At 40.4% G+C, this 13,718-nt stretch overlaps 1 protein-coding gene across 1 annotated transcript; it reads right to left on the bottom strand.

Moving 5' to 3' along the window:
• Positions 1-1,500: 1,500 nt before the first annotated feature.
• Positions 1,501-11,377, bottom strand: LOC112665655 (histone H4). The gene has a single exon (XM_049102886.1). It carries the CDS (start codon positions 11,304-11,306, stop codon positions 10,995-10,997), a length of 312 nt encoding a protein of 103 aa, XP_048958843.1. The 5' UTR covers positions 11,307-11,377; the 3' UTR covers positions 1,501-10,994.
• Positions 11,378-13,718: the final 2,341 nt, after the last annotated feature.

Below are 13,718 nucleotides of genomic sequence, written 5' to 3'. Positions count from 1 at the left end.
ATTGTATAAATATGTTCAAGTTTTGGTTTTGCTGAGAACTAAAATAAAAAGGAAAAGGAGAAATTGGGAAAATATAGCTGAAAAAATTGACATACCATTGAACACATTTCTTGTATATGAAATTCATTAAAGCAATTTCAAAAACACTAACATTCTTATTGGAAATACAGTTAAACAATAGAATTCACAAATTCAAAAATTCACAAAAAAGAAAATCTAAATAATCTATCAATATATGAAAGAGTAGCCAATCTTTCAAAATAATTCATTTATTAATCCAACAAATACTTATTGAGACATATTTTTTGTATCTTTTTCACATGAAACAGCAAAATACCATTTTTTATATAAAAATGGTAGTTTTAGAAATATATTATTCTAGGTTGATAAGAGCGTGGAGAAATGAGCACTCCAATATCTAAATGTCTCCGGAGAATTTTTAAAGGGTGCAATATTTCTCTATGGCAGATTAGCCACATATTTCAAAAGTTATGCATTTTCCTTCACTGAGAAATTTAACTCTAGGAATTTATGGTTAAGTAAATAATCAGAGATGTTCACAGGATTTATGTGCAATAATATTTATTGTGGCATTATTTATAATAGCTCCCAGAGGAAACAAGCAAAATGTCAAACAATGAGAAATTGGTTAAATAAATCATTATATGTTTACAATGATTGTAGGAAAATAGTTAATGACATGGAAAATATTCTTGTTATGTTGACATGTTTAAAAAGCAAATATCAAAATAATATTTATACTATCATCTTGATTTTCTGACTGCTTATAAATGTTTGAAAGTTCTCCGAAATATAAACAAATATACAGTTACATGTGAATATAATCCTTGCATATAATACTATAATACAAACTAAAATGTTGACAGTGATTACCTCTGAGGGCAAGACTTAGGAGAGTTTTTAAAAATTTGTTTCCTTGTGCTTTTTCTATATATTCTGTTGCTTCCCTATTAAATAAGCACCGCTTCTACAATAAGAAAAAAAAACTTACAAAATTGGATTTTTAATAATTAGGTCATTGATAACCTACAAGTAGTTTCAGTATGGTATGAGGGTGGAAGATTTTTAAATGTAGGTAAGTAGTGAGTGTGATTTGAGGAAGTAGAGGCAATGAATACAGACTGCACCTCAGAACACTTGGCATTTAAGTGCAAGGAGGAGATCCAAGGATAGGTTTAGGGGGAGGTAGGTCAGGGGCAAAGAAGATGGAGAAGATGGAAGATGGATATATATGTGTGTGTGTGTGTGTGTATATATATATATATATATATATATATATATATATATATCCAGGATAAAGAGAAAAAGTGAAGAAAAATGTTTATACATAAATCAAGGTCATCTAGAGATAGAATATCTTTCCTTGTTCATATAACTTTACCTATAGGTATAACCTAAAAGAAAAAGAAAAATGCAAAATGGTGTGCTAACACATAGTAAAACCTGTAAATATAATGACTGACATATTAGATTGCACTAGTCAAGATTCTCAGAGAAACAGAACCAACAGAATGTATATGTATATACACACATATAAACACACAGATAAATTTTATTTATATATATATTTATTTAAAATTTATTTTAAGAAACTGGCTTTCATGATTTTGCAGGCTGGCAAGTCCAAAATCTGCAGGATGGGCCAGCAGACTGGAGATCCAGAAAGAGCTAATGTTGCAGTGCAAGTTCAAAAACCAGTCTGCCTGCAGAATGGGCAAAAGACACGCACAGAAATCTCACAGAGGAAGACATCGACACGGCCAACAAGCACATGAGAAAATGCTCCGCATCACTTGCCATCAGGCAAATACAAATCAAAACCACAATGAGATACCACCTCACACCACTGAGAATGGGAGAAAATTAACAAGGCAGGAAACCACAAATGTTGGAGAGGATGCGGAGAAAGGGGAACCCTCCTGCACTGTTGGTGGGAATGTGAACTGGTGCAGCCACTCTGGGAAACTGTGTGGAGGTTCCTCAAAGAGTGAAAAATAGACCTGCCCTACGACCCAGCAATTGCACTGCTGGGGATTTACCCCAAATATTCAGATGCAATGAAACGCCGGGACACCTGCACCCCGATGTTTATAGCAGCAATGTCCACAATAGCCAAACTGTGGAAGGAGCCTCGGTGTCCATCGAAGGATGAATGGATAAAGAAGATGTGGTCTATGTATATAATGGAATATTACTCAGCCATTAGAAACGACAAATACCCACCATTTGCTTCGACGTGGATGGAACTGGAGGGTATTATGCTGAGTGAAATAAGTCAATCGGAGAAGGACAAACATATGGTCTCATTCATTTGGGAAATATAAAAAATAGTGAAACGGAATGAAGGGGAAAGGAGAAAAAAATGAGTGGGAAATATCAGAAAGGAGACAGAACATGAAGACTCCTAACTCTGGGAAATGAACTAGGGGTGGTGGAAGGGGAGGTGGGTGCGGGGTGGGGGAGACTGGGTGATGGACACTGAGGGGGATGAGATGATGGGATGAGCACTGGGTGTTACTCTATATGTTGGCAAATTGAACACCAATAAAAAATAAATTTATAAAAAAAAAATCACCCTCAGAGAAACATCTAAAATACCATTTGCCCAAATTCCTTGGCCCCATCAAGTTGACACATAAAATTAATCATCACAAAAGTACTATGAAAAATGAAAGTAGTTCTGCTGGGTAGCAAGATTTCAAGTTTTTCTTAATATTGTCTTTAATTCTGTTAAAGGTTAAGTATAATTTTCTAACAATTAATTCATACATGCTGTTCAAAAGTCAGAAAGGCTTCAACTTATAATGCCTAGTCTTCAACCACATAACAATTATGAGGTAATTATACTACCTATATGTTATCACTGACTCCTAAAATTTTTATCAAGCATCAGTGTGTAATTACATTCCTGATCTAATCTGAATAAGTCCCATCACCATCAACATTCACGGAGTGGAAACATTTAATTACACACATATAAGCATATGGGACACTAGTATAAATATGTGCCATTTGTGTCTTTTCAGAAGCAGAAGTCAAGCAGCATAGGTTGTAGCCATAACGTTACTACTAATTGGCTATGGCAGCTTGAGGATTATTCAAGGGACATGAATCTGACAAACGACAAAACATAAGAGTGATATTTGCACACTATTTTTAATGAAGTGTTAGAAGGAACTGATAATAGATTTTGCTTTGAAAATATAAAGAGGTCCAAGAAGAAATAAATATTTCTCCAATGACTTAGGGATAAAGAGGAATAAAAAAGATGTTAAAGAGGAACAGATTTTGCTTTCAGTCTCTCCGTGCTTGAGTAGTTTATAAGCTAGTCAGAACTCCCAAACTAGAGTCAGTGTTATCTTTTTTAATTGTCATAAAATGCTGAGAGGTAGGGACACCTGGGTGGCTCAGACACCTTGAGGGTCTGCCTTAGGCTCAGGGCATGATCCCAGGGTGCCAGGATCAAGTCCCGCATTGGGATGCCCGCAGGAAGCCTGCTTCTCCTCCTGCCCATGTCTCTGCCTCTCTCTTTCTTTGTGTCTCTCATGAATAAATAAATAAAATCTTAAAAAAAATCCTGAGAGGTATTATTGCCATGTTATAGATGTGGAAAATGAAACTCAGATTTGTTAAGAGACTTACCCAAAGTGAGTATGTGGTGTGATGCTTACTGGAACTTTCTGGTTGCCCCACAACTGGTAACAAGGGGCCCCACTAAATTCCAGGTCTTTTTAAAGTGGGAAGGAAAGGGAAAATACAAACCATCCCATTCCCACTCCAGATCTACTGATCTAGCCTAGCCAGCCATGGAGGAAGGGAAAGTTGTTGTTGTTGGTTTTAAAATTTATTTATTTATTTATTTCAGAGAGAGAGCACACAGATGGGAGAAGCAGAGGGAGAGAATATCAAGCAGATTCCACATTGAGCAAAGAGCCTGGTATAGGTCTCAAACTCACAACCATGAAATCAGGACCTGAGCCAAAACCAAGAGTCAACTGCTCAACTGACTGCACCACCCAGGCACCCTGGAAGGAAAAGTTTTTTATAAAGTAAGACATGGAAGCTTTAAGTAGACTCGACTTTAAATGATTGCGAGTAACCAAAACGTAATGGAATCTTTTCAAGATATGAGGTTAAAAGACAGAGAATGGAAAGCATTTTCACAGTTATCTCCTAAATCAAAAATATTTGATAAACCAATTACATCTGTGGGTGGGAAGTGGAGCAGTTGTCCAGGATCCTTTAAGAATCTCCACACAGAAATAAATATGTGTGCCAGGTTCATCAAACAATTATAAACACAAAACTGGAATGGGAAAGATACTACTTAATAGAGGTAAGAATAACCAATTGAAAATATTCAAAGCTACACATATTATGAACAAAAATTACCTGTGGGTTATAGTATTTTATGAAGATGTCAGAAGATGTTGGGTGAATCTTCTTTTGTTGTCTCAGAATTGATCACTGGGGCCACTAGGAGCTCAGTTGTGGATAAAAAGGCATCAGTACCTCAAATTCCAAAGACATGATTGCGATCAGAGGTTGCCTTTCCAGGCTTACTAAAAGGAGGCCAACTCAGCTCCACCACCAGAAAGCCACTTCTCCATTGGGGAGACAGGAATAATCACAGTTATGAGTTATCAGTCCGGAGAAGCATTTTACAGCTCTTTTCTCCTCCCTCCTTAGAGGATCCTGCAAGAAGAGAATTAATCTCCTATTCTGGACAGACATTTCCACAGGCAATCAACTTACTGTTCTGCCAACAGCTACCAAAGCAGGAGAAAAAAGAAAAGTGTCCACCAATGGTAAGGTTGACGGAAGGGATGGCAGCGGTTATCACCTTTGGGCTACAACCTGAACCTTGACCCGACTACCTTCTTTCTCTGAGAGCTGAATTTAGAAACCACTGCAAAAATCTTATTTTATTATACATTTAAGCAAGATCTGGCATAATTTAAATGCTAATGATTATATTTAGAATGCTTACCTCCCTTCTGGGTCTCCCACTGTAATTCAGGGACTCTTTTTTCAAAGGGACCATTGGCATGTCTACTAAACCCCTTTACACTCTTACCTCTTACATGTGAAATGTAAGCTAGGTAGGAGATACAGACAAAGCTATTTTGATAAAAGTATATATAATCTATAGATGATATCATATATAGTAGAGTCTAGTAGTGTGAAAGATATATTCCTCTCACTTGTAGTCTACACATACACATGTACATGTGTATATGTATCCTTTCCTTATGTAGTATAGAACCTTCCCATTAATTCTCCAGTCATGGGGCACCTGGGTGGCTCAGTTGGTTGAGCAACTGACTCTTGGTTTTTAGCTTAGGTCGTGACCTTGGCGTCATGGGATCAAGCCCTGTGTCGGGCTCCCCATTCAGTGGGGAGTCTGCTACTGCCCCCCCACAACTTTCGGCTCACTCGTGCTCTCTCTCAAATAAATAAGCCTTTTTAGAAAATCCTCTAGTCTTATTATGTTTGCAAAACTTCATTTCAAAATGAAATATTTTTAAAATACTGTTTCAATTATGAAGTATACTTGTAGAAAACATGGGAAATAGAGCAATATTTAAAGATGAAAATTTAAAAAATAAAGATGAAAATTTAAAAACATCATAAACCTCTACCCATTGATAACCACTTAACATGTTGGTAAAGGGAAAGATCGACTGTAGTGTTTTACAATATCAGTAATATGCTAAATGCAGTTTTATATCCCATTTTGAAATTCTTATACACATATTCATGCTTTCTTATTTGTGCTTACAAGTAAAAGACTTGAAAATAAATGTTTCTGAATGTAGAATACTATCTATAGCAGTAATAGCTCTGGGGTTGGTAACAGAAGATGCATGAACAATAACAGATTTCCAGGTTAAGAAAAAGACTTTAGAAATTATCGAATGATATTTAAAATATTTAACAAGTCATTATGATAAAGTCATTGATCAGAATGGACACTAGGCACAAATAATTGGTTTGTCTCCACACTTGTATGTCTGAGTATTACTCCTGAATAAGAGAAGACAAAAGCCTTGAGAAGCCCAATAATCAAAGGTCACACGATATTTGGCAACAAAACCATGACTACCATCTAAGCTCAATTTCCTGACCAGAGTTTTTCCTGCTATATCCAGTTGCCTCCCTATATGAAAGCTTTTTGAAATGTGTAAGGTGCTATTTAAGTGCACATTCTAATTAATATTATTAATATGGTTAAACAAATACATAGAAATTAGTATCCAACCTCTAAGGTGCTATTAGGGAGAGCAGTGAAGTGTTTTTCATAAAGAAATCTGAAAATTCATATGGCTTTTATTATAGATACACCACTTAATATAAATTCTTGCTGAAGGCAATATTCTTTAACTTTTTGTATATATTTAGTATTTCACAGTAATGTGATGTAAAATTTTAATTATAATTGTTCATATCATGAATAAAATACCTTTTTCTAAGTTCTCTGTAAATTCATCTTGACTTAATATTTAAAGAAATAGTTAGCAAAGTGTTTTTTTCTTTCTAATTTTCTTTCTCCAGCTAACTCATTCTTACATGTACCTGTGAATTATTCCACTTGTAAGTATAATAAATATAGCACAGGTTTATTTACTATGTTTCCTGGCTATGTAGTCTGATAGAAGCAAACCTGATACATTTTCAAGAAACAGTTCAAAGATTGTATTCATTGGATGACGTTTATTGAACACCTGCTTTGTACAATGCATTCAGCTAGGTGCTCAGTATAAAGGGGAAACAAAATAAGGTCATCCTTGTCCTGGTGGACCTTAAGGTCTAAAACATCAAAAACAAACAAATAAACAAACGAACAGCAACCACTCTGAAATACTACCATGGAGATCACCTACGGTACCAGAGCTTTGGAGAGCCTACATCACAAACATTCTCCATCAACATCGTTCTGGAAGGAAACATGTTCTGTTCATTTGATCTTATCTGCCAGCCAAATGCATAATAATTATCTCTCTGTGAAACTATTACAACAAATTGTAAAAGAAGTAGGAAGTGCTATCCGGGGGAGTTGAGCTGTTAATACATCCTGTTATCCCTGATGCATTTATCATATGAAAGTGGACATTTGAAACCATAAGCATAATACTGTTGGGAGAGCTCTACAATAGCTGTCACAGGACTTCACTCTTGCCTGTGCCTTTCTGGGGCGGTTCTTGAGCATTCAGATAAATCACGGACACTTCAGTTTTTCACTTGCACAACTACAAATGAGATATTAATATCTACCAATATCTGAAGGATGATGAGCTGTAATAATAAAACTTGTACAGTTTGTCAACTTCCTACTAATCCACACTCGCATTTTTGTGTCGTCCAACTCTGCAACTTCTTCCCCCATCAGTCCTCTAATATACTTAGTCTGTGGCTTACCTTTTGAAATTGAGTTAAAAAAAAAAAAAAAAGAAATCGAGTCAATCTCACCATTGTTTAATGGTATTGAATACAGTAGTATATTTTCTATTAACCAGGGTAATCAGTCAGAAAGAGAGAGCTAATAGCCTCAGATAGCCCTTCGTTATGGTCCCATGACACTATTTCTCCTCTTCATACTATTTGACACATTGCATTATATTTACTTACTTGTTTGTATCTCCCACTAGACTTAAATTCTGTGAAGGCAGCTAATATTTATTTTGTTCACCATTGTGCATCATTATTTCTCTAATGCCTAATGTATCTGGCACAGATAAAGAGCTTGTTCTATATTTACTTAATGAATAGATGGATGGACAATATTGCAGTGGACTCTAGGACTCTAGGACTCCAGGACTCTCTAGGACTGAGTCCTAGAGAATGGGGAGCATACACATATCCCCAGCATCTAGCATGTTGCCTAGAACTTAATAGATATCTGTGAATGTTCTAAATTGAAATGAGGAAGTTGGTCAAGCTCCTTCAGATCAAAGATTTTCAGATTGATGGAACCTTTAACAGTACATGTTATCAGTTTCCAGGTAGTTGAGCACTATCCCATGAAACATAAAAGTCAGACCAAATTGAAGTTAAGGCCTGCAATAATAGTTCTTTGAAACTATCTGTGAGGTAAAGCTATATCTGGTGTTAAAAGTTTAAATCTGCCAGTTTTATTCATTTTATGAAATCTGGATGAAGAAAAACTATTCCCAAAGGCTTATGGTTTTCCATCTAGCATCTTTTTGCGATTTTAAGTGAGGAAATTTCATTTCCCTCAAATATAAATATTCTGTATATTAAATGAATAATAAAAGGCTAATATAATTTTCAGTTGAAGGTCACATTGCAGGATTATTAAAGGAAAACACAACCTTTAATAGTTGTACTAGGAATAATTTTGTATAGAATAGCTCAAGACAAACTTGCATCCATTTAAGGAGTTGCCTTTTCTTATTATAAGGAACTAAATCAGTATAAATTATATTTAAATGAACTCTTCTACCTCTGAGGCCACTTTGCTCCTTGTGCTGCTTAAATTATTGCATATATATATGTTCTTTATCCCCCTCTCCTTTATTTTACTGAGAAGGTAATGGATACCGTAAATTCAAAGCATATAGTACATGCTCACCTTTCTTTCTTTCTTTCTTTCTTTCTTTCTATTTATCAGCTCATTCTGATTACCAAATACTATCTCACTATCATTTTTTCATCCACCCTCTTGTCAGTGTGCATTTGGCTTCTTTGTTTTTGCTACTTTAAATAGTTCTAAGGAAAACTTTTTTTTCCCCTAAGGAAAACTTTAGTGAACATGTGTCCTGATGGATAAGTGCAATAATTTCCCTTAGGTAAACACCGAGGACTGGAACTGCTGGTTTAGCATATATGTGAATGTATCTTTAAGTTCACAAGATAACCTTTTTATTTCAAAAATAGTTGAATGTATATTCCTACTAGCAATATAAGAGATTTTTGTGCAGCACTTGCTGTTGTGACTTAAGTTTTTACCAATCTAGTGAAGGCAAAACTGTATTTCATGGTTTGCCATTTCCTCCTGACTAATCTTCATCCTTAATATTTTTTTTAATTTATATGAGAGGAAAAAGCAAGCACAAGCCAGGTGGGAGGAGGGCCAGAGGGAGAGGGAGAACCAGACTCCAGGCTGAGCAGGGATTCCGGGGTGGGGCCCAATCCCAGGACCCGGGGGCCTGGGTTGCTCAGTGGTTGAGTGTCTGCCTTTGGCTCAGGGTGTGATCCTGGGGTCCAGGAATCCAGTTCTGAATAAGGCTCCCTCCAGGGAGCCTGCTTCTCCCTCTGCCTCTTTCTGCCTCTTTCTGTTTCTCAAGAAAAATAAATAAAATATTAAAAAAAAAATCCCAGGACCCCAAGACTATGACCTGAGCCAAAGTCTGTCCGGCTTAACACACAGAGCCACCCAGGTGCTCCCTTAATAATTTGATTCATGTTAAACTGGAGATTTAATAGGTACATTATCCATCTATCCATCTACTCAAATTCACTTATTCACATTCAACAAATAGAGAGGCACAAAAGTGTGCCAGATTTTGCTGTTTCTTTTTAAAGCATCTGAGTTTTTTCACTTGGATTAAAAGAAAGCAGAGCTTCTGGGACGGTCTCACTGCCCTAGAGAGTTAATTAATACTAGAATCACAAACACACTTTATGGAATGGAGTCTTTATGGAATAGGGGAAAGTACTTGGACGTGAAAGCTCAGCAAAAGGGCCAAGAGGTCTCCATGGCAGAAGCAGTGTCACAGAAGGGCTGCGGTCAAAGGGTGCGGTATCCAACAGGGTTGGGATCAAATCCTGCCTCCAGTTTACACCCCCATGACCAGTTTCTTTGTCTGTAAAGTAGTAATAATACTGCATTAAGTTTGCTAGACAATCAAACGCAGCAATGGAACGTAAAGTGTCCCGGAGTGCCTGACCCCCAGTAAACGGTAGGTCAGCCTCGGCTGAAGGAATGCTAGACATTTCGGAGCTCGGTTCCCGCCTCGCCCGCTGGGGCCCCTGCCGGCAGGCGCCTGGGCAGAGCGCTGGGCAGGACCCGCGACCGCGCAGCTATCTCGCCCACAGCATTTTCGAGTTTCTCCCTCCTACGGCCCCACGGGCAGCTCAGCTGCGACCGGGTCCCACGACACGGTCTCCTGAGCAGCAGCAGGATGCTGCCCCGCGCGGCCGCCGCACCGCGAGCGCGCTCCTGGACCTCCGCGGGCAGGGGTTCGAGCGCCGCCGCCGGGGACTCGTGCGGGTACGCTCCCCCCGCCTGCAGAGGCCGCGCGCTAGGCCCCGCCTTCGACTTCGCCCGCCTTTGCCTCCTTCATTTAGCGTCTGAACTCGGGTCACCTCCTACTCAAATGTCAGCAAAGACAAAATATTCGCGTTCGGCAGCACCCCGGAGCGAACCCCAGTAACTGGGCCAGGACGCGGCACTTTCCGCGCCAGCCCGCTCCCGCCTTCTAAGGGCCCGGGCCACGCGAGGAGCCGCCCCCTCTGACGCGCGACCTTCCCATCCAATCGGAGGCAGCATCTGCTAGTCCTAATTTGCATAGGAGCCCTTATATAGGCTCAGGGACCGAGCCCGCGGCTCCGTGGAAGCCCTGCGCTCCCCACCAGCGCTCGTGGTCTGAATTCCCTCTTACCCCAAATGCAACCCGGAGCCAAGACAGGAGCCCAGTCTGCGTGCGCACAGGGGAGCGTGGTCTCTACGTGGCACCGCACTTTCCAGGCTACGTCCCTGCGAGCGGCGCTGGGTCCCCATTCCGAGTCCTGCCGCTCACACCTCCCCCTGCGGAGCCCCGAGCCCCGAGCCCGCCGCCTGCAGCCTGCAGCCGCCCGCAGCCCGGGGCGGGAGCTTCCACGGCCCAAGGCAGGGCGTGCTCGAGCGCCCCTACCCCCGCCCAGCAACTACAGGTGCCAGCTCTTTCCCTGACGTTCTGGGGGCCCTTAAAAGGGCCTTTAGGAGTCTGGAGGGGAGCGGCAGACGCGGCTCAGCCGCCGAAGCCGTACAGGGTGCGGCCCTGGCGCTTGAGCGCGTAGACCACGTCCATGGCGGTGACCGTCTTGCGCTTGGCGTGCTCCGTGTAGGTCACCGCGTCGCGGATCACGTTCTCCAGGAACACCTTGAGCACCCCGCGGGTCTCCTCGTAGATGAGCCCAGAAATGCGCTTCACCCCGCCTCGGCGGGCAAGCCGGCGGATGGCGGGCTTCGTGATGCCCTGGATGTTGTCCCGCAGGACCTTCCGGTGGCGCTTGGCGCCTCCCTTGCCCAGCCCTTTGCCGCCTTTCCCGCGCCCGGACATTCTGGCAGCTCGGGAGCAGCCGAGGGCCGAGGAGCAGGCAGCTGGCGTTCGGGGCCGTGCAGACCGCGGCTTATATTTCCTGGTAGCGGACCTGTTTGAAAACCTCAAGGAAGTGGGCGGGGCTCGAGGCCCCAGGAGACTTTTGTCCTTCCAATGGCCAGCGAGGGAGCCGTAAGCGGGACAAGACTGATTTTTTTTTTTTTTTTTTTTTTTTTTTTGTGCTTTCTGGGAGAAACTTTTTAATTTTTGCCGTAAAATGGAGGGAAAAGTCACTGGAATGTATATTGCGTTTTGTCAACCCCTAAATCAAAAGAAGCCAGATCCTATGCGCGCTCGTTTCCTCTCTCCCCTCCCTCCCATCGCCTCCCACCCCCATCTCGCGCGCGAATTCTAATTATTTTTCAAAAGGATCGCTTCTCTTCACAATACCATTCCTAGACTAATATGAAAATAAATAGTAACCAGAAATGCGTGACATCTTGTTGGATTTCAAAGCAATTGTTTTACACCTTTTCTTTCATCTGTGGATCTTCAGTCAGTAGTGGGAGGGAGAGGAGATTTTTTAATACATCTCTTTTTCTCTTTTTGTGACCCCCGCAGAGAATTAAAATTATTTTAAAAAGTCTAACCTTACTCCTTCCTCCCTCCCCTCTCCCAGACTTTTTTCCCTTTCAGCGGCTTGTGCGCCATTTGCAGATTATCTGGCCTCCTGTGTGCACCCCCATTCCCCCAAACCCGTGCATATTTGCTTTTCAACCAAGTAACGATTTCTATGGTAATTTAGATGAAATATTGTAAACTTCTTCTCACTGCATTCAAACCCGAGGTTCTCACATCTCCTTACAAATTCAAAGCTCTTAAAATAATAGATGCCTCCACGGTAGCTTTGAAGAGTGATTTGTACTGCAAATCACCCATTAGGAGGCTCTCCATCCTTTTTTAAGAGAACCCCTGAACAAAAATGAAACTTTCAGTAATGTCACCGTTCTAGGTTACAGGACTCTGTCTTCCCAAAAGGGTTTACTGCAATAAAAGGCACCAGTATTTAGAGGATGATTCGTAACTCTTTCTCAGGCACTTAACATCTGAAGGAGGGAATATTACTAAATTCTGCTCCCTGGCAGGAGGCCTGAAAGATAAGCCTTTCCAGAAAAGTTTTATAGTTAATATTTATATGTGTGTAAATGCTTATAATTTACCCATCCTTACCCATCTGCACAACACAGAAAGTACTTCTTTTATTAAAGAGGGGAGCCTGGGTGGCTTATTCCATTTAGTGTCTGCCTTTGGCTCCAGTTGTCATCCCACAGTCCTGGGATCCAGTTCCACATCAGACTCCTCTCTCAGCGGGGAGTCTGCTTGTCCCTCTCCCTCTGCTCTCTCTCAAATAAATAAATAGAGTTTTTAAAAAACAAAGATAAAAGAGTCCTCAGAAGGGTGCTTGGGTGGCTGAGTTGGTTAAGCCTCCCACTCTTGATTTCAGTTAGGTCATAATCTCAGGGAAGTGAGATGGAGACCCAACTTTCACCTTCAGCAGGGAGTCCATCTGTCCCTCTCCAGGCACCCTGCTCCTCCATTCATTTGCCCACCCACATGTGTGCTCTCTAAAATAAGTAACTCTAAAAAAAAAATAATAATAATAAAGCCCCCAGAATACTGTTTGTATGGCTACAAAGAATCCTAAATAGTCATATTGTACTACGTGATTTTTCATCTTTGACTCACAGGGAAGAAGAAAAGTCTATCAGATCTGGAAGAGATCAGAATTCTAATAAAGCGTAAATTGATTATATTTATTAAGACTAAAAAGTCATGGTTAGAACATTTTCTTTTTTTTTTAAAGATTTTTATTTATTTATTCATGAGAGACAGAGAGAGAGCGGCAGAGATATAGGCAGAGGGAGAAGCAGGCTACCTGTGGGAAGCCCCATGCAGGACTCCACCCAGGACCCCGGGATCACCACCTGAGCTAAAGGCCGACGCTCAACCACTGAGCCACCCAGGTGCCCCTAGAACATTTTCAAGTTAGAAATCCTTCTTGTTTACAAAAATAAAAGGAAAAAGTGTCCAAAATAATAGTAAAAATAATTGTTAAAAGTTTTCCTTGATAGTAAAAATTTAAAATTTACAAAGCTCATGTCAGAAACATGTTAATAACTGCATCAGACATTTGTATGTCATTTATTCAGTTTAGCAGTTACTAGATGCTTACTAAAGTATTTAATCTTCAAAATTACATTTTGGGATAGATACAGAGCTTATCCAAGGTCAGCTGGTAAGTGTGGTAGAGCCTGCATTTGGACCAAGGCAATCTGGCTCCAGGATGACTTAATTATGACAATATGCTGTTTCTCAACTCTAAAGACGTTTGTTGAGTTCCTACTATACATAGGCTAATCATTTTTCTAGGCA

This window comes from Canis lupus, chromosome 27 (genome assembly GCF_003254725.2).
Source record: "Canis lupus dingo isolate Sandy chromosome 27, ASM325472v2, whole genome shotgun sequence".
In the NCBI taxonomy this organism is placed as follows: Eukaryota; Metazoa; Chordata; class Mammalia; order Carnivora; family Canidae; genus Canis; species Canis lupus.
Note: the sequence above shows the minus strand (reverse complement) of the source record. Positions and strands in the feature narration are given on the sequence as shown.

Coding starts and splice junctions, on each gene's coding strand:
- LOC112665655 (XM_049102886.1), bottom strand. CDS start 11,306: ATGTCCGGGCGCGGGAAAGGCGGCAAAGGGCTGGGCAAGGGAGGCGCC.